Raw genomic sequence first — 19,813 nt, 5'->3', positions numbered from 1 at the left:
TCACCCGGCTGCGCCCGGCCTGGGCGGGTTTGGGGAGAAATGTCCCGCCAGGACCCTGGCCCCGACTTCACCCCCCGCCCCGGGTCCCCGTGAGCGCGGACAGTGCCCCGCCCCGCTCTGCAACCAGCCAATAGGGGCAGCAGAGGGCGGGGCCTCTTGGGCGCCCCGCGGGTCCAGCAGCAGGTGAGCGCCCCCCCCCCCCAGCCCTTTGCACGGAGCAGGAGCCACGTGGGTCTTCTTTTTTTTTTTTTTTTTGCACTCTAGATGTATTTTTATTGTATCAGAGAGAACAGGCTGCATAAAGGCCTAAACGGTTACAGTACACGATGGCAGATGGTTTTGCCTAGAAGGGTGAAGATCAGACCTGGAAGCAGACAGAAGTTTACAACCATAGCACAGAAACGTCAATCCTTAACCAGACGCACGAGAGAGAAAGTAGCAAAGGCTTTGGGCAGGTAGCGTCAGTAATTCCCAGGGGGACATGTACATCACCACTGCAATTAAAGTGCAACCAACTTCTCTTTGCTTGAGGCAGGTTGGAATCCTCCTTTACGCCTTTTTCTCCTGGGCACAGAGGTGGCTGCTTAGGATTGACCGGGATATTGCCAGATGTTCACTGAAAGAAACTAAGGAATGACCGCTACATAGCAACAGAAAGCCCATGGGGACTAAGTTAGGAAAATCCCCATGTACAGTTGAGAGCAATGGGGCCACTTAGTCTCGGAGCACGTGGGAAGCAAAAAAAACCAGAGATGGGGGATCTGAGCTGGTTGACCGGGCATCGCCCCACGTGGGGACCCGCCGCCTGTGGGAAGGGCGGGGCGAGGAGAGCCGCGTCTCAGGCGAAGGGGGGGGGCGGTATTTGCGTTGAGCCCGGCGGGAGATTGGCAGGGACAAGAGTTGATGCAGCGTCACAAACACCAGACCCGCCCCCCTCCCCCCGTCTGCTGGGCCCTTTGGTTTCTTCCGCGCCCAGTCCCCTCGGCTCCGCCCCCCACAGCGGGTAGCGGCACCAACGGCTCCTTCACAGGGCCCATCGCAGAACGCGCGGCGCATGCGCAGTCAGACGATCCTGCAGGCTCCGCTCCGTGGTTCCCCAACAGCCTGAGGGGCCTGAGCAGGGGCGGGGCATGACTGGCGGGGACGCACTCAAACCCCGTCGGAGTTTAATGGGGGGGGAGAAGAGCGGCGCCATGAGACTGCGCATGCGCGGTGTCATCCTTCCCCCGATTCAGCGCCTCCCCTTGTCCCTGCCCCTGCTTAAGCCCCGCCCACCCCGCTGCGATTGGCCTTTGCGTTGCGCAATAGCATCTGCCTGCGCGTGCTGAGACGGGAATTGCGAAGGAGCCGTTGGTGCCGTGCGGAGGAGCTGGGCAGTCACCAGTTCAAAGAGCAACTCGGGCTGTGATTGGCTCTCGGGAGCTGAGCTCTTGGGGCCCGCCCGGGAGGCAGAGCCCGGCGGGGCACGTGACTGCAGCTGACGTCATAGCCCCGCCCCGGCTTTTTCCCCACCCGCGCGCGCGAGCCACAGAAACAGGAGCCTGGGCGGGGCCCCGACATCCAGCGGGTGAGAAAAGCGCTTCCCTGGCGCCGGCCCGGGGCGAGAGAGTCACGTGATGCGGGGCGGCTGGGGCTGGGGCCTGCTCCCTCCGCTCTCCCGGGGCCAGGCTGCAGCATGGGGCGGGGGGGTCTGAGGGGAAGCAGAGGGGCTGGGGAGCAGGGATGTGGGAGGAGGGGGCAGGGGAGAAGGAAGCAGGGGGGGCTGTGCGGGAGGGGCAGGGGAGAAGGAAGCGGGGGGGCTGTGGGGGAGGGGCAGGGGGGCTGTGGGGGAGGGGCAGGGGAGAAGGAAGCAGGGGGGGCTGTGGGGGAGGGGCAGGGGGGCTGTGGGGGAGGGGCAGGGGAGAAGGAAGCAGGGGGGCTGTGGGGGAGGGGCAGGGGAGAAGGAAGCAGGGGCGGCTGTGGGGGAGGGGCAGGGGAGAAGGAAGCAGGGGGGCTGTGGGGGAGGGGCAGGGGAGAAGGAAGCAGGGGGGCTGTGGGGGAGGGGCAGGGGAGAGTTCTGGGGCGGGGGGGTGAAGGGAAGCAGAGAAGATGTGGGGCAGGGGCTGTACGAGGGTGGAGGTTTCACCAGTTGTCAGCTTCTGGGGCTGGGGGCCCCCTGCTCTTCCTCTCCCGTCTCCTGCTCTGGGCCTGGGGAGGTGTCTCCCCTTGGCAGGGGCAGGCTGTTTCAGGGGCACAGCCAGGCCCCTGCGTGCTTTGGTGGCTTCCTCTGCAGTGAGAGCAGAGCAGCTTTTCCTTCTGTTTTATCCAACACTGGACTTGCTGGAACCCCCTTCTCCTGGGGGAACAGGTTCTCCCAGGGCAGAGGGACTGAGAAGACCGGAGGGTTTATTTTTTTCCTAAGTCTGGTTCCCCTTGAGAGAAAAGTCCTGGTTCTCTGGGCCTGGTTCGGTTCTTGCGAGTCCAGCTGGGCCAATGGGATGCAATGGGGGGAGCGGTGACAATGCCACAATTGTATTCACTCTGTTTGCTTTCTAGTGTTGCATGTGACTTCTACTGTCCTATAATAACCCCATGCGTGTGCTTCAGTTTCCCTGGGCACTGTACCACTGCCCAGATGGGGATGGGAATTTGGGGGTGACTCATTGAGGGAGGATGCCCAAGCCAGCACACTCACAATGGCCCAGGCTCATGGCAATCGGAGCCTAGATGGGTTGTGTGACCCAGAGACACATTTTGCCTGGGAAGCTGGGGAAAGGCTGTGGGATGAGCTGTGGAAGGTGGAAGTGAGTCTCACTGGCATAGGAGGAAGAAATGAGGAGGGGAAGGCTCTGGGCTCCCTTCTACCTGAGATGGATTGTACTGAGTGCTCCTGGTTCCTGTGCTCAGAAGTGTGTGTGTGTGTGTGTGTGTGTGTGTGTTACAGCCCTGTGAGCTAATAAACCTTCTGTTCTACCTGCCATCTGAGAGTTGTCTGGCTGCTGATGGGGTTGCAGGGCCTGATGACTCCATACCCCTTGGTGACACAGGGTGTTGTCATGCCTCTCTAGGAGTTGTAACGATCTGAGGGCTTGGGGACTACATTTACACTGCAGACTTTGTGCAAGAATAGCTGTTCTTACACAAAAAACTTGCAGAGCATCTACACTGCACACACGTTCTTGTGCAAGTAAAGTTACAGTAAAGCATCAGAAAACAGGGCTTCTTGTGCAAGTTATTCCTCTCCTGAGGAATAAACCCTCGTGCAAGAACTCTTCCATGAGGAGCAGTGTGGACAGGCAACAGGGCTTTCTTGCTCGAGAGCGTCTACGCTGCCATGGATGCTCTTGTGCAAAAGCGCATGGCAGTGTGGATTTACTCTTGCACAAAACCATTCTTGCGCAAGAAGCCTGCAGTGTAGACGTAGCCTGGGGGACTTGCTGACACACACATAGCTCTGGGGTTAAACTTCTGCTGACTTCCAAGCCTGCAAAACCTAGAGCCCTCCCCACAATGGAAATAGTCCCAAGGTGGCATGTGAACAGTGTGTGTAGGAGAAATAATGTAGACAGGACAGTTCCCTGCTTCTAGCCCCTGAAAGCTGGGGAGATGAGGATGACTTAGCATATCCCTTAGGAGAATCCTCTGCTTCTGAGAAGATATTGTGATGAAAGTGTTTCTCACACACTTCACTTTAATCTAGGGTTGAGCAAAGGAGCCTCTGTGAATCAGCTCCAGTCTGCCAAGCCAACGGATCTGTTGTGTAGCATCCATGCTAGTGTGGATGCTCTCTCGCGCAAGAAAGCTCTGATGGCCATAGGGGCTTCTTGTGCAAGAAATTAATGTTGCCTCTCTACATTTCCCTCTTACAGAAGAGCTCTTGTGCAAGAGGGCTTATTCCTTGTGGGGAGAGGAATAACTCTTCTAGAAGAAGCCCTGTTTTCTGATGCTATAATATAAATTTACTTGTGCAAGAACATTCAGGCAGTGTAGACACTTGGCAAGTTTTTGTGCGAGAACCTGCCAGCACAGACATAGCCTGGCTGTTTTAAAACTGTTTAGCCACTGCATGCTCCTGGCAGAGGGGGGCAGGTGCCTCCAAGCCTGATTGGTCCCTCTGTGGAAAAATCCCGGGAATATTCTACTTTGTATTAAGATCTTGTCCTTTTAGATCTATCTTCAAGTGTTCTCATAGAATCTCTGTAACATTTCTCCTATAACTTTGTATTAAGATATATAGATCTTGTAAGAAAAAATGTCTTTTGAGCTCTCCCCTTTCCTTGATTGCCCTGTTGAAATGAATGAGATGTGAATGGAGAATGAAAGGGGAGCACCTCCAGCAGCAGTTGCCAGGATGGAGAAAGTCTGGGAGCCAGATCCAAGACAATACCTGTAAAATAGTGATAGAAATGTAGCCCTGTTAGTCTGATGTAGCTGAAACGAAAAACAGGACTAACAAGATGGTTTATTAGGTGATGAGCTTTCGTGGGCCAGACCACTTCCTTAGATCACAATACCTGTTAAGTGCGCTCATTAAGAAGACTGGACATACAGAGGCCTTGGGAGTGAAGCAGCAACTGCCTGCCCTTGGAAGAACTCTGAAGCAGCTTTAAGAAAGGCAAGGTGATGACTAATTGGCTGCATGAGAGGGATAAATAGGAGGCATCTTGCAGAGGGACCCTGGGTTTTCATCTTGTCAACATGGGAGCATCGATGTGGATTGGCAGAAGCCTGGCTCCACCCTTCCCCCATCTAACTCTAACTCACCTGGCCAGTGCAGTTAGGGAGAGCAACTTTTGGTAACAACAAGATTGTGTGTGTGAGAGATGTATATAAGTATTGATTGATCTATGTATGTTCAATAACTGTGGCGTGTTGCCTTATCCCCCTGAAAAAGATCCCAGGTGATTCTTTTAAGCATAACACCTCTTCCTTTTAAAATAGTTTGTGATTCTCTCTAGGCATTGGGGGAGGGGGAACTACCCCAGCTGCCACTCCCCCAGGCCAATCAGGGTCTCTGCGGGTGAGTTCAAGAAGTCTCCTGGCCCCATCCCTTCGACTGGAGGTCACACTACTTGTAGGGTATGCTGGGACCATTTCAAAAATCTGTAGTAGCCTCCTTTAAAAACTATTGCCCACCTCTGCTCTAATCCAACAGGCCAGATCCAGATGCTCTAGGCTGTGCCATGCTGGGAAACACTCAATTGTGCTACAATACATACCTGACACCTTCCACTAGGCTCTTTTATACCCGCCCTGGGATAAATGCTTAGAAAAGGGCAGAAGTTCCAAACCTGCCTCTGAGGGGATTCCCTGACCTTGTCCCTGAGGACAGGAAGCCCCCCATCCTGGTCACATGGGGACAGGGAGGGGCAGGAACTGGCTTTTCCTTTCCTTCCCCTGGTTCCCAGGATGAGCAAATGAACAGGTCTGGGCAGTTTGGGGGCTGGGAACCTCTCTCCCTACTTCCTGCACCTGCTGCCCCTACTGCTCTCCCCAATCTCCCTCCTGCCCTCTCCCCTCCGCTGGGAGCACTGGTGCCTATCCTGTGTCCATGAGCATTTGCTCTCCAATAGGAGCCTGGCTTTGTCACTGAGGCAGCAGCTGGGACCCACAGAGACTCCTCCCCTTTAACTCAAACCCAGGCTGGAAGAGGCTGGTTTGGCTGAGTCACTTTCCTGCCCCTCCTAAGCTTTGTCCCCATGTCTCTCAGTCACCTGGAGCTGATGCCAGCAGAGACTGTGGCTGCCCCAAAGGGTGAGTAATAGGCATCAGGGAGGCTACGTCTACAGTGGTGGGTACACACTGCCAGCCTGCTCTTGTGCAATAAGTTTTACAGTAAAGCATGGTAAGAGCTTGCGCAAGAGCTAAGCTCTTTTCTTACAAGTATAAGCTCTCTTGCACAAGAACTCTGTGTAAGAGGTCAGTGTGGGTGCATGGCAGGGGTTTCTTGAGCAAGAAAGCCCTATGGTTAAAATAGCCATCAGAGCACTCTTGCGCAAGAGAGCATCAACACTACTATGGGCACTTCTGTTCAAAAGCACATGGCGGTGTGGATGTGTTCTTGCGCAAGGAGCTGCCAGTGTAGATATAGCCAGAATATCCCCATCCAGGGTGGGGCCAGAGGGACCACAGTGAACATTTCCCTGTCACAGACCTGCTGCTCAGCCTGGGCTTCTGGATCACGATATTGGGAGGCAGCAGCGTCTGACCCAGGAAGCTCAGCCAGCTCTAGGGCTCTGTACCCTGAGCAGAGACAGACACCAGCCTCCTCTGCCTGTGCAGCATCCAGGGACCCCTCCTCAAATACCTGAGCTGCCTCACAGCCACCAAGGACAACTCAGCAGATGCAGCTTCCATTGCCCCAGCTGGAATCACTAGACCTGAACCAGGCCCAGAGAACCAGGCTTTTTAAGTGACCAGGAACCAGCCTACAACGGGCATTCGTCCTGTAACTCAATGGATCTGAACTGAACGGGGCAATCCCAGCCCCGCAGTGACTCTGGGGGGAGACCCGATCCCGGGCACCACTCAGCCCAGCAGCCGCCCGGCCCCATCCCCTCAGGCCCCCGAATGCTGAGACGGGTTTTAACGGGGACATTAATTGGGAGCCGTCTGCTGGGGGGGGGGGGCTGCCCCGGGTATTTGCCTCCCAGCTGCTGAGCCCTTAGACCCAAAGGGAAGTTCCTTCCCCCGTGAGCTGCTGCAGGGAAGCAGATTCTCTCCCTTGGCTGGGGGAGCTGCCAGTGTCCTCCCTGCCCCCGCAACCCTCTCTGCGTCTCTTCCCCCAATAGTGTCCCGGTCCCAGCTCTGCCCTCCCCAAATTCTTGCCCCACCCCTCACACGTGGGTGGGGGAGGGGCCTGGCAGCTCCCGCTCTGAACTACCACCTGACTCCGGCCCGGAGTCACTGACCCGCTGCGCATGCGCGGCCTGACGCCCCTCCCCCATTCAGTCTTAGAATCTCATCTTGCAAATGTTCAGCAGCTGCATTTAATTTTAAGCATCTGAATGGTCCCCTTGATATCACTTAACTTCTGCCAATTGAGTCCTGACAAGAGCACCTAGGTCTGTGCTGCAAATAAATGGATGAAGACTAGGGGTTTGAAATACAGGAGCCTCAATGTCGACACCTACATCCATGTTCAGGCAGTTGAATATGAGGCTTGTTTTTCAGAACTCCTGGGTGCTCAGAATCAAATCCCATTCCTGCAGGTGCAAGAATGTTGAAACTCAAACCATGTATTGAGAGAAATGCATATGGCTTTTGGGCTCTAACTTGTGTGTGTTGCTTATAGAATATCTAGACTCAAGCTTTTGCCCAAAATGGCAGTATCTGGCATGTCACCAGGGATAGAGTCTGGGGAGAATGGGGGTGTGGAAAGGCTTGCAGCCCCTTCGGAAATGTCTCCCAATTTTCCTCCTCCCCCTGCCAGGCTGCAGAACACCCATGTCTATCTTCAGCTCAGCCCCTGGCCTACAGCGCCAGGGACAAGAAATGGCTGTGGTGGAGCCGGTGAGCTTCAAGGAGGTGGCTGTGTATTTCTCTGAGGAGGAATGGGCTCTGCTGGACCTGGCCCAGAGAGCTCTCTACGGGGATGTGATGCAGGAAAATTATGAGGCTGTGAGCTGGCTGGGTAAGGAGCCCTAATAAAATGTTAAGTAGCATGGTTATTTGCATTTTGTTTACCCCTTCTGCAATATACATTGCATACATGACAGAAGAATGCACACTCCTTTTAGAGTTTAATGTTATGAAAGTTAGCCATATACATTTTTGTATAAAATAGAACTATTTCCTTTCTGTTCACAGAGGTTTTCATATACTGTTTTCAAAATAATTGTCTGGTAATCAGCCACTTTATGGCTCAGTGTTTCTAACATTGCTGGTTTTCTTTTATTCTTTTACTAAGGCTCTTATTTGCTATCTTACCAAGAAATAAAAAATGCAGAATCTCTTTCATTCTCCTGGTTCTGGCTGCCCCATGTAACAGCCACAACTTGGCTAATAAAAAGATATTGAACTTCATACCTTTAAGATTAAATGCTAAATACCAAAAATGAAGCAACGCTAGTCACCCGTGTATGGCAAGAAAGTGTCTTGTCCGTTTTACAATTTGAAATGAAATGGCGTTATTAAAAACCAATTCATTTCAAGCTTTCAGAACAGAATTTTACAAATCATGATTGTTGGTTAAATTCTAAAAACCTTGCATATTTACACTACGTTATTGTGTGTGTACGTGATACATACGCACGCACGCACCTTAGATTGTCTCCTTCCCTGGATTATTTACAGACATTTCTTTGGGAAGGGCCCATTTTTCTATCAGAATAGCTGCAAAAAAACCAAGAATTCTTTTCCTATAACAATTTAACTCAATAGCATTTACACAACATTCAGCGGCTCAGTTCCTCCCCGCGCTCTGCAGACTTAACTTCTCACTTGCTTTTTCCTTAAATTGCTTGCTTTATCTCCCAAAATGACTCTTCCAATAGCTCCCACGATAACCGTACCAAGTTCCCTCCATTCACAGGGATCTGAATTCCCTGGCCTTGTACTCTTTTTCCGTACTCCTCTCACTATGCTTCCCCCTGTCTGCCAGTTGTTAAAGTTTACCTGTTGTGTGCCAACTTGTCCGGGCCTCAGTTGTATTTCTTGTGCTGAATGATACCCTTCCATGGACACGGGCTTATTTCAATACCCATTTAGCAAGGAGAATGGCCCTCTCAACTAGCCTCCACATCTCCTGGCCCTTAAGAAATTTTTAAATGCCCTATTTTTGTATACCTCTGTTGTGGGAGGGAAGTGGAAAGGCATTTTTCTTTAATGTGCCTGCTTGATCCTTCAGAGGCAGATTCTCTGACTTAAGGCAACTAAAAATCCATCCACTTCTTGGTCATTCTGGCTGCCAGCACACACTGATGGGTAACAGCGTGCTGCTTTTCTTCAGCAATTTGCTGCATAATTTCTATTTTACTTCTAAGATTAGTAACTTCCTCCCGCAAGCCTGCCAAGCCCTCACACAGAGCCTGTATCAGCCAGCCACTTTCTTCTCCTGGGAAATTGTGAATGAAAGAGAGCATTCTACCCATCCCTGATTGGCCAGCCAATCTTGACATTCCCCAGAGGAACACTCAAAAGGTCCCCGTTTTCCCGTTAACTTTATGATAAAATTCCTAACAGTTGTTGCAGACTTACCCAAGCAATCTGTCAAGATGGGATCAGGCATGACTGTCCCCTATAATCCTGTTTGTAATACCAGATGTTAAAGAAGAAACAGGATACTCAGGAGTGGATTGGGTATACACCTCTTTATTGCAGATACTTTCGTCTCAGGCACCCAACATGCTGTTGTAAGTGAGCAGTGTTTTGGCACCAGTTACACTCCTTTATCCATTTTAGTATGTTAATTCACTTGTCTATCACTACTTCCCCATAGACCTTATTCAGTAATGTTAACTCCCATATGATGAATATTAATAGGCAGGTGATCTATATTATTATACCCGCCCCTGTTTACAGGATTTTTCAGTTAGATCAGCACTTTTCTGTATTACAGACTTCCCATGTCAGAAGGTAGCAGAGGTTACAAAGGATGTGACCCTGAAGGTATTTTTAGCGAGTAAGTAAAAATAAGCAAGAGACAAAACAAGACACTGTTGGCTGTGTCTAGACTGGCCAGCTTTTCCGGAAAATCAGCTGCTTTTCTGGAAAAACTTGCCAGCTGTCTACACTGGCTGCTTGAATTTCCGCAAAAGCACTGACTTCCTACTGTAAGAAATCAGTGCTTCTTGCGGAAATACTATGCTGCTCCCATTCGGGCAAAAGGGCCAGTGTAGACAGCTCAGATTTGTTTTCCACAAAAAAGCCCTGATCGCAAAATGTTCTTCCAGCCTAGAAAGACAGTTGTACTGAACAGGCTACGTCTAGACTGGCATGATTTTCCGGAAATGCTTTTAATGGCAAAGTTTTCCGTTAAAAGCATTTTCGGAAAAGCACGTCTAGATTGGCATGGACGCTTTACCACAAAAGCACTTTAAGTCTAGGCTTGTATTTTGGAAGCAGCAAGGGGAGGAGGGGCAGGAGCCGGTGCTGTTAGAGGCAGCTGAGTGGGTGGTGGCACCAGGAGAGGCTGCTTCAAAGCATCTCTGCCTACGGTCTCTAGGACTGCCCCACAGAGAAGCGCTGCTGGACCCAGCAAAAGGAAGGACTGAGTAAGCCCAACTCAGCTCAGCCCAACTTCTACAACATTTAATCTACAGCGGGGGTAGCTCTTGAACACAATGTGAGCTGGGACTGAGTGCATCTTCCCTTATCGACTAATAGTGTACTCGATAACAATTCTGTCAACTACACTAAGTTAAATACCCACTTCTTAACAAGTCTGTTCTAGGGATGTTAGCACAGGACCCAAGAGCAGTCAGTACAATCCATGTTAGGGAGAAGGAGGCCTAGAGCCAAAGACCCTGCTCCTCATCTCTGACCACAAGTAAGGGCAATTCACTTCCTGCTGCCACTGCTCATCCCTGGCTGCAGCCAGCCCTGTCTCAAGCCTTTCTCTAGCTTCACAAAGGTGTCTGGTCACACCCCGCACCCAGGCTCAGATTACCGTGAGCCTGGGCAGTTGTGAATATGCTGGCTTGGGCATTGTCCCACAGTGAGTCACCCCCATCTAGATAGTGTTGCAGTGCCCAGGGAAACTGAGGCACACAGAGGGTTACCATAATACAGTAGAAATCACATGCAACATAACTCTCTCACAGTCCTCACCCTCCTTCTGCCCAACAAGTCTGTTGCTCTCAAGTTGTCTGAGTTACCACAGTTTTCTTTAGACTTGGTTTGAGCACAGGGAATCTTCCTTGTGACACATACTCTACCCAGATTCCATGTGCCTTCACCGTGCCTGATTTCTCCCCTGTGCAGGATTCTCCATTCTCAAACCTGACCTGATTCTCTGGCTGGAACGAGGGGAAGTGCCGTGGGCCTTGATTCTCAAAGAAACAGAGCTCCTGAGACAAACTGGTGCAGTTGAGGAGTCAGGGAAACTGAGCCAGAAACTATCCGGTGAGTGCAGGAAGAAGCTGGGTTTCCCCAAAATGAGCAGTGAGTGAGAGACCTGACTTCGACCCCATGTCTCCCAGGTAGGGCTGCAGGTGTTATCCTGGCAACCACCTGTCACAGCTCCTCAACCATCATGTTAGCTGTCAGGAGTTTCCTCCATTGGGGATGTTTGGGTGGGGTGTGGAAGCAGAATCCAATGTTTCACTTTCCCAAACTATTATTGTTTTGTGCTTTCTGTCTTTGCCATTCCCCTGTGGGTCCTTTCTCCCCAGTACAGACAGTGAGTCCTGCCTCGATTCCCTCTCCCCTTGCAGGTGCGAGGACAGTGAGGGAGAACAATGAGAATCAACAGCAGGACAGTCCTGGCACCATAGAATCACAGGGAATGTTTCTGGAAGGAGATGAAGGGGATGTTTCCCAGTGTGTGGAACAGAGGGAAACCTGGGGAAATCAACACAGGGCAGAAAGGCAATTGGAGAACAATCCAAGCAGGAAAGCAGAGGAATCCATGGAATGTGGAGGAGAATCCAAGGATCCCAAGGAAATTTTAGCCCAGCAGACAAATCACAATGGAAAGAAACGCTGCGATGAAAGCTCAGATTGTGAGAAAATTTTAAGAGAGAAGTCAGGCCTTATTCTGCCCCAGCGAGGGCACACAGGAGAAAGACTCTGCAAATGCCTGGAGTGTGGAAAAAGTTTGATTGATCTGTCATCACGTATTGAACCTGAGGTTACCCCCATGGGGGAGAAATCCTATAAATGCTCTGAGTGTGGGAAAAGTTTCACTTTCAGATCACATCTTAGTAGCCATCAGAAAACCCACATTGGAGAGAGACCATATAGATGCTTGCAATGTGGGAAAAGCTTCAAACAGAAGTCAAGCCTTATTGTACATCAGAGAATCCACACAGGGGAGAGACCATATAAATGCCCTGAGTGTGGAAAAGATTTCACTGAACGATCAACCCTCAGTAGGCATGAGAGAACCCACACAGGAGAGAGACCATATAAGTGTTTCCATTGTGGGAAAAGTTTCCGATTCAGTTCAAACCTTTTTATCCATCAGAGAGTGCACACGGGAGAGAGGCCGTATAAATGCCAGGAGTGTGGGAAAGCTTTCGCTGTACACGCGTACCTCCTTAACCACAAGAGAACACACACAGGAGAGAGACCATATAAATGCCACGAGTGTGGGAAAGGATTCACTGAACGATCAGCTCACTATAGACATGAGAGAACCCACATCAGAGTGAGACCATATAAATGCCAGGAGTGTGGGAAATGTTTCCTTTCCCAATCAGATCTTATTAAACATGAGAGAACACATACGGGAGAGTCACCATATAAGTGCCATGAGTGTGGGAAAGGTTTCACTATACAATCAGCCCTCAGTAGACATGAGAGAACCCACACGGGCGAGAGACCATATAAATGCCACGAATGTGGGAAAAGTTTCGCTGAACAATCAGCTCTCATTAGACATGAGAGAACCCACACAGGGGAGAGACCATATAAATGCCATGAGTGTGGGAAAGGTTTCACTGTACGATCAGACCTCATTAGACATGAAAGAACCCACACAGGAGAGAGACCATATAAGTGCTTCCATTGTGGGAAAAGCTTCAGTGTGAGTTCATACCTTTTTGTCCATCAGGGTGTGCACACGGGAGAGAGGCCGTATAAATGCAATGAGTGTGGAAAAGATTTCACTTTTCAATCAGCCCTGAGTAAGCATGAGAAAACCCACATGGCAGAGAGACCATGTAAGTGCTTTGACTGTGGAAAAAGGTTCAAAGAGAGGTCACACCTTGTAAGCCATCAGAAAGTGCACAAGAGAGAGAGAGACCCTATAAATGTCAGACACTTCAGGGGGTAGCTGAATGAGTCTGCACAGCAGGGGTGACCAACCCATTAGAGACAAAAAGCCAAAATAGAGGTGGTGGTGGTGGTGGTGGTGGTGGGGCATTGTTGAGTGAAAAGACCCCAAAGACTTGCACTGGGAGACAATAGGTGCTGATATGCTGTCCTGTGACATGCCATCACAAAAAACGCACTGGGAAGGGGTAAGAGGAGCAAGCTCTGGGAGGGAATTTGGGTGCAAAAGGAAGTAGAGAGGATGCTGGGTCAGAGAGGGGGTTCCAGGCTGGAGAGTGTTGGGGTCAGATGGAGGGTTGGGGTTCTGCGCAAGCTGAAGGCTTGTGGCGATGAGGGTGCAGGAGTTTGGGCTGGGGTGCATGTGGGGCTCAAGGAAGGGAGGCGGGGAGTATAACGGGCTCGGGACAGGTTTGCGGTGTATGGATGGTGCAGGGATGTTGTGGCAGAAGATTGGGGATGTGGGGGTGCAGGAGTTTGGGGATGTGAGAGGCTCAGGATGGGGGATTCCAGTGTATGAGAGGGATTCCAGTGTATGGGATCTGGGAGGTTGCAGGAGTGTTATGATGCTGTGACCAGATGGGGGCTTGGTGGCCAGGCTTCATTTTTAAATAAAATATGTCAAATACAAAAGATTTCAGTGTTGTCTTTATTTATGAGGGGGGCGGGGAACCTCTTTTGAGTCATGGGTCACTGACCCACAGAAAAATCAGTCAGGGCCACAAAAGTGAGATGCAAAACAACCACCCATCCAAAAAACCCCTAACTCTCACTAATGTGGCCCCAGCTGTGTTGGTGGGGGCAGGGGAACAGGTTGCTGGGGCACGGTGCTGGGGGTGCTGTGGCAGGAGGCTGGGACAGGATGCTGGTGGGTACTCTGGCAGGGGGTTGGTGGGGTCTGGGGCAGGGTACTCAGTGGGGGTCTGGCCAGGGGGAAGGTACAGAGACAGCTGGGGATGTTCTTCCCTTCCCCTCCATTCCCTTCTCTTAAACAACTGGTGCACGTCCTGAAATGCCTGGTCTGTTGCTCTGCCGGGATCTTCCTGCTGCCTCCCTGTGCAGGGTGTGTGTGTGTGTAGGAGTCTGAGGACTGCATGCCAGCTCCAACTTCTCAGGAAGCGTACACTTCCTCTGTTTCCCATAACAGCTGTATGCTTCCTGAGAAGTTGAGCTGTCATGCAGTCCTGGAATTCCTATTCCTTTCCCCCCTCTGCCCCCTGCACAGGCAGGCAACAGGGGGAAAAGTCCGCGTAGTATGACAGCAACGTCATTTCAGGAAGCGTGCCAGCTGTTTAAGGGAGGGGAAGGGCAGCCTGTGCTCTTCTTGAGACACAGGACCTAGTTTGTAGCTGTGAGACTTCTCCCTGCTCGCCACAGGAAGCCAGTGTGCTACCTCCATTTTCACTGGCAGTAGCATCAGCGAGGGCTTTTTGGGCATGGGAGGGAATTGGGGGGGCTGGAACACCTCGCAATCAACTGGTCATGCCCCTGCAGTCGACAAGTTGATCGCTATTGACAGGCTGGTGACCACGGCTCTAAATTCAATCCTCCTTTCCCCTAGAGCCAGGCCCACCGCTCTAATCCAGTCCCCCTCCCCTTTCTCAGAGCCAGGCACAACTCCCTCCTCTCCCCCCCCACTCTAACTCAATCCCCTTCCCCAGAGCCAGGTACCCCCCCCACTCTAACCCAATTCCCCATCTCTTCCCCAGAGTGAGGCACCCCCCGCTCTAACCCAATCCCCCCCAAGCTAGACACCTCCCCTCCCTTCTCTAACCCATTTCTTCTCCCCCCACTTTCCCCCAACCTTATGCTCAGGTCCCAGAGCCCTTGCCACTGCCACCACGTGCACCTGGGATGCCATGTGCACCCCCGCACACACCTGATCCCCCCTCCCTTCTCCAAAGCCAGGCATCTCCCCCCCTATAACCCAATTTCCCTCCCTCCCAAACTTATGCCCAGATCCCAGAGCCGCTACTACACCTGAAGCCCTCGCCACTGGTGGAGCCCCTGTTGGAGTCACTAGGGGTGTGTCTAGACTACATGCCTCCGTCGACGGAGGCATGTAGATTAGCCAGATCGGCAGAGGGAAATGAAGCTGCGATTAAAATAATAATATGCCTCGTGAAATCAGGTTTACCTGTGCCGATCAAGAAAGGCTTCTTTGTCGGCGCGGCGCGTCCAGACTGCCCCGATCTGCCGACAAACAGCTGATCGGCAGAGCGGGGCAGCCATTTAAATTTAAATGAAGCCGCGATTATTTTAATCACGGCTTCATTTCCCTCTGCCGATCTGGCTAATCTACATGCCTCCGTCGACGGAGGCATGTAGTTTAGACGTACCCTAGCTGTGCTGGGATGCAGACTGGGATCTGTGTGCAGCCCAGCCTGCATGTGCAGGAGATGATGCAGTGCTCTGTGAGCGGAATGGCATGGGCCATGAGCACACATGCGGCTCAGAGCATCCCAACCGTGAGCGTGGTTAACCTGAGCAGTTCTGGGTTCCAACCCGATTCCATCAGGAGCTGCGATTTCTTTCTTCGTGAGCCATGGGTTGGCCACCGCTGCTGAACAGGCTAAACAAAAAACAACCACAAGCGGTCTGGTAGCACTTTATAGACTAAGGCTACATCTATGCTGCAGCCTTCTGCAAAAGCTTATGCAAATGAAGTGTGGAGTAGAATATTGCTTTGTTTCATTTGCATACTTAATTAGCAAGCTGTTTTTGTACAAAAGGCTTTTGTACAAAAAGGAGCCATGTCTTCAAAAAGTGAAACAGCTGAGCACTCTGCAGAGAACAGGCCATAGCGCTGCTGGGAGAGGCTCCATCATGCACAGACTCTGCGCAGGGCCAGACTGCTGGGAGGAGGCTCTGGCCATGGGCTTTCCTCCCCTCTCTGTTACCTCCTGCACCTGGGGCTGAAAGGAACCCCCCTTGTAACATCCATTTTTGCTTGCCTGGAGCATACAGAGCACGCAGAGCAGAAGGCCCAGGCTGTGAGACCGTGAATGGCTGTAAACAGAGATACACCAATTGCTGACCAAGAGGCTGCCAAGGAGTGTCCTTGACTTAACCTATATTGATACGAACACACAGCTGTCCGCGGGGGGAGGAATCTCTCGCCCAGTAAAAAAATGTCTAGTACTCACAATTTAGTTATCGCTCTTGCAAGTGTAAATTAATTTGAAACTTGCTTGTAAGAACTGGCGCCATAAAACGGACCAGTACAATTCGGCATCTTAGATAAGAAAGAGGATACGGGCCCCCAGGGGTATATAGATGGGTCCAGCAGCGCATTTTCTCTGAATGTCAATCTACCATCTATCTGCTGGTCGGGTTAGGTGTTTGATCTCCCGAGGTTCCAGAGGGGACGCCCACCTCGTATTCGTCTTTCCTAGGAATTGAGAGACCAGCCCTGGCCTGACACGCTGGAGTCGAGAGGCACAGAAAGGGGTAAAAATTGTACCTGGATGTGGTCCTTTGTTTAAGTATATATATACATAGTGTTAGAGCTCTTTAAAGATTAAGCTGTCACTTGGTACCATTATTTCTATTTTCTATCTTTATTTTCTTTGTAACCATTTTTAAAATCTGTATTTGTTAACAGTTAAGAAAGAGAGCAATAGCCATTGTAATCATATGTTTTTATAAGTCTTTTAATAAACCTGTAACTGTTTAAGCTTTAACCTGACTCCTTCAGTTGCTGTAATAGAACCAAGCACAATTTAAAAGAACTTCAGCCGGTCATAAAGGGACAGACACAGGGAGAGCTTGGGCGTTTGGATCTTTGTCACTCCCAGGTGACAAGATCCGTTGGGGCACCTTTTCAGCCTTTCCTAGGCTGCCCGCTGCGAAGGAACCCCTGTGTTCTAGAAGCTAAAATCTAAGGTGTAATAAGCTCTTCCTATATAACGGGGCGTGTGTTGGCCTGCTGGCCACCCTCTGCGATGGGACCCCGGTCCTAGCAGTAAAGAAACGGACGTTAAACCTTTTCTCGGAAACATACACACACACACTGCCCTGACCGTCGGCTGACACCAATGCACTGGCCTCGGCCTGAATTCTTGCTGCTCTTGGGTTCATCCAAATGCCCCTTCTGCGGGGTGGGAGGCTCCCCAGCTCACACCCCTCCTGTCACACTTGGTGCCATGAGAACAAAGCTTGCAAAGGGGTTTGATTTTCCTCCATTTCCCCTTGCTGCTGCGCTAAAAGAAATCCTGAACCCGGACCCTTCTGTCGCTGGAGAGATGGAAATGGGGCCCTTCTTTAACTCACATTCTCCATCTACAGGCAATTCACTCTCAGCTTTCACCAGGGTTGTAGAAAGAAAAAGTCTAGTCCTGGAGTCCAGCTTTAGTAGAACCAAAGAGAGAACCAACTGCAATTTCCATCTTCTGAGGAGAAGGAAAGAGGATTTTCTTCTCCTCAGTTCTAGCCACATCAGCCCAGGGAGGAGAAAAAATAACCCTCCGCCCGCTGATTGTCCCCTGTCAGCTTCTGTAGCTTCACCTCCTTCCACAGCAGCTCCAGCTTTGAGCTACAAATCTCAAGGGACTGGTGAGGAAATGAGGAGCTGGCAGCTCGCGTTAGTGGCTTCCCTGAGAACAAGAGGTGGAGTGTTCACAAGGTGCATTCCCCGCCCCTGCAGAGCAGGGTGTTAGAAAGAGCTGGGAACAGAACAGTCAGCCAAGTTCCACCCCCCCCTCCCCTCCCCCTAAGTATGTTTCTGTGTTGTAGTGGTTATCACATTTGCTTAACATGCACAAGGTCCCTTGTTCAAAGCCAGGTACAAACACAGGGTCTGCTCTTACTGCTTCTTCCCTGGGTGCCTAGGTAAGTACAGCTGCTTCTGACCAGCCTGTGCTTGGGATGAGCCCAACTCCCACATGACAGAGAGAAGTGACATCAGCTGAGAATGCCCCTGGGTGCCATCCTGGGGAAGTGAGATAAATGAGGCCAGGCAGCTGCTTGTGGCTTGGTCTTACCTGCCCTGGGAAGCTGGTGCATTGGTCTGGCTCTGTCTGCTGCCTCCCTTGTGTGACTTGCCTAGTGCACACAGGCCAAATGTCGGAAAAGCCTCTTCCAAAAAAAGCAGAAGAAAAAGCTACACAAATTGGGTTTTGAAATTTGCGTAGCTTTTTCCAGTAGGTCAGTGTAGTGTAGACATATCCTGAATGTCGCTCAGCACTAGTAGGAGACAGGGAGGGACAAAAGGGTCTAATGGCACCTGCAGCCTTTCAGAACAACCCCCATCCCCAACCCCAAGAACCAGCCCTTCCCTCCACCCTCACTGGGGTCTGCTGGGAACTGTCTAGACTCAAGCCCACCCCCAGTGTCAGCCTAAGGATTGCCTGTATCAGTGACATCACAAGGGGCTTTTGCAGCACCGCATCTTATTAGCTAATGGAGTTTGGGAGGCGGTGACCTCACAGAGAGTCCATGACAATGGCCAGGTGGGACAGGCTGCAGGGCAGAGGCAATCTCAGAAACCCCCCCCCCTTGGCTTTGCTGCAGGGAGTCTCCTTCCTTAGTGTTGCCCTTGTGGCCTTTTTGGAGAATTCTCATTTCCCAGGACTAACTGACCTAGAAGGCAGACGTCCCTGGGGAGAAAGGAAGAGCCTCCAAGAAGGCAACACTTTATACAGCAGGGGAATTAGCTCAAGTAGTAGAGCGCTCGCTTCGCATGTGAGAGGCAGTGGGATCGATGCCCACATTCTCCAGTGTTGGGGGAAATCCCTGTTTTCCTTTTTACTGGCAGAGCCAGCCGGGGGCTAAGTGGCTCCAGTAGCCCCCTCCCGCTCCTCACCATTTCCTACTTGCTGTCCCTAAAAGCCAGCCACACTGGGGCAGGGAGCTGCTGGACACCAGCCTTCATGGAACTTCTTCTCAGCTGGGGAAAGGGACAAGCAAGGGGCGATGGGACAGAGGTTTATGCGATGACGACAGGGGTGCAGAAAGCAAATAAATTATTTTTTCTCCTACTCAAGAACCAGGCTGACAGAATGAAACTGATCAGTAACCAAGTTAAAAATAGACCAAAAGGAAGCATTTTTGCACCCAGTGGAACTCCTTGCCAGAGGATGCTGTGAAGGTGAAATCTACAAGAAGGTCCAAAAAAGAACTGGATAATTTAATGCAGGAAAGGTCAATCAATGGCATTTAACCAGGATGGACAGGGCAGGTGTCCCTAGCTGGTGTATTCCAGTAGCTGGGAATGAGCGACTGCAGGGATCACTAAATAACTGTCTGTCCTGAGGATTCCCTCCGGACAATGAAATTGGCTGCTGTCCTGAGACAGGATCCTGGGCTAGTTGGACAACTGGCATGGCCCAGTCTGGCTGCTTTGATGTTCTGTTTGGCTGTTCTTGTCCCCTCTGGGCAAAGGAGAATGGGCCCGCAATCCTGAAGTGGACAAAAAATGGCCTGCGAAGGCTGGTGTAGGTGAGCAAAAAAGTGTGTTTCAGGTGTCCCTGATGGTCTAGTGGTTAGGATCTAGCACTCTCACTGCTGTGGCCTGGGTTCGATTCCCAGTCAGGGAAACCAGACTGAGATTTCACATGGCCACTGCCTTGTCATTTTTCTCACCTCATTTCCACATGTTACAGCAGCTGAGACCCAAGAGGTTACTTCAGACTTCTTCCCACCTCTCCCTCACTGCTAAGACAGCACTTGCCATTTTCAGAAGGGACAGAGCTGGTGACTCAAATCGCCCCTCCCCTCTCCCATGTGGGCAGCCCTGCAGGAAGCTCTGTGGCACACACAGCACTAGCCCAACGCACAGTCAGGTCGGCACAAGATCCATTGGTTCAGTTTGGTTTTTGAAGGAGACAACCCAGAACTGGCTCCAGCCCCCACTCAGTAACCTGGGGAAATGACCCACCAGGCCTGGGCCCCTCGGAGAAGC

At 51.3% G+C, this 19,813-nt stretch overlaps 1 protein-coding gene and 1 non-coding gene across 2 annotated transcripts; both read left to right on the top strand.

Moving 5' to 3' along the window:
* The first annotated feature begins 1,307 nt into the window (after positions 1–1,307).
* LOC142821531 (uncharacterized) lies at positions 1,308–13,531 on the top strand. The gene is made up of 4 exons (XM_089771298.1): positions 1,308–1,567; positions 7,412–7,612; positions 10,903–11,043; positions 11,355–13,531. Exons 2-4 carry the CDS (start codon positions 7,426–7,428, stop codon positions 12,914–12,916), a joined length of 1,890 nt encoding a protein of 629 aa, XP_089627424.1. The 5' UTR covers positions 1,308–1,567; positions 7,412–7,425; the 3' UTR covers positions 12,917–13,531.
* A 5,845-nt stretch (positions 13,532–19,376) lies between these two features.
* On the top strand, positions 19,377–19,448 carry TRNAE-UUC (transfer RNA glutamic acid (anticodon UUC)). Its single transcript has one exon. It is a non-coding gene; the product is annotated as a tRNA-Glu (tRNA).
* The last annotated feature ends 365 nt before the right edge of the window (positions 19,449–19,813 follow it).

The sequence above is a fragment of the Pelodiscus sinensis genome, chromosome 19, assembly GCF_052426305.1.
Source record: "Pelodiscus sinensis isolate ZL-2025 chromosome 19, ASM5242630v1, whole genome shotgun sequence".
Taxonomy (NCBI): domain Eukaryota; kingdom Metazoa; phylum Chordata; order Testudines; family Trionychidae; genus Pelodiscus; species Pelodiscus sinensis.
This window is presented reverse-complemented; position numbering and strand designations above follow the sequence as displayed.

Excerpts from the sequence above, each read along its gene's own strand:
- LOC142821531 (XM_089771298.1), top strand. The coding sequence starts at position 7,426 with ATGTCTATCTTCAGCTCAGCCCCTGGCCTACAGCGCCAGGGACAAGAA. Across the intron at positions 7,613-10,902 it reads TGAGGCTGTGAGCTGGCTGG|GATTCTCCATTCTCAAACCT; the intron begins GTAAGGAGCCCT and ends TCCCCTGTGCAG. Across the intron at positions 11,044-11,354 it reads ACTGAGCCAGAAACTATCCG|GTGCGAGGACAGTGAGGGAG; the intron begins GTGAGTGCAGGA and ends CTCCCCTTGCAG.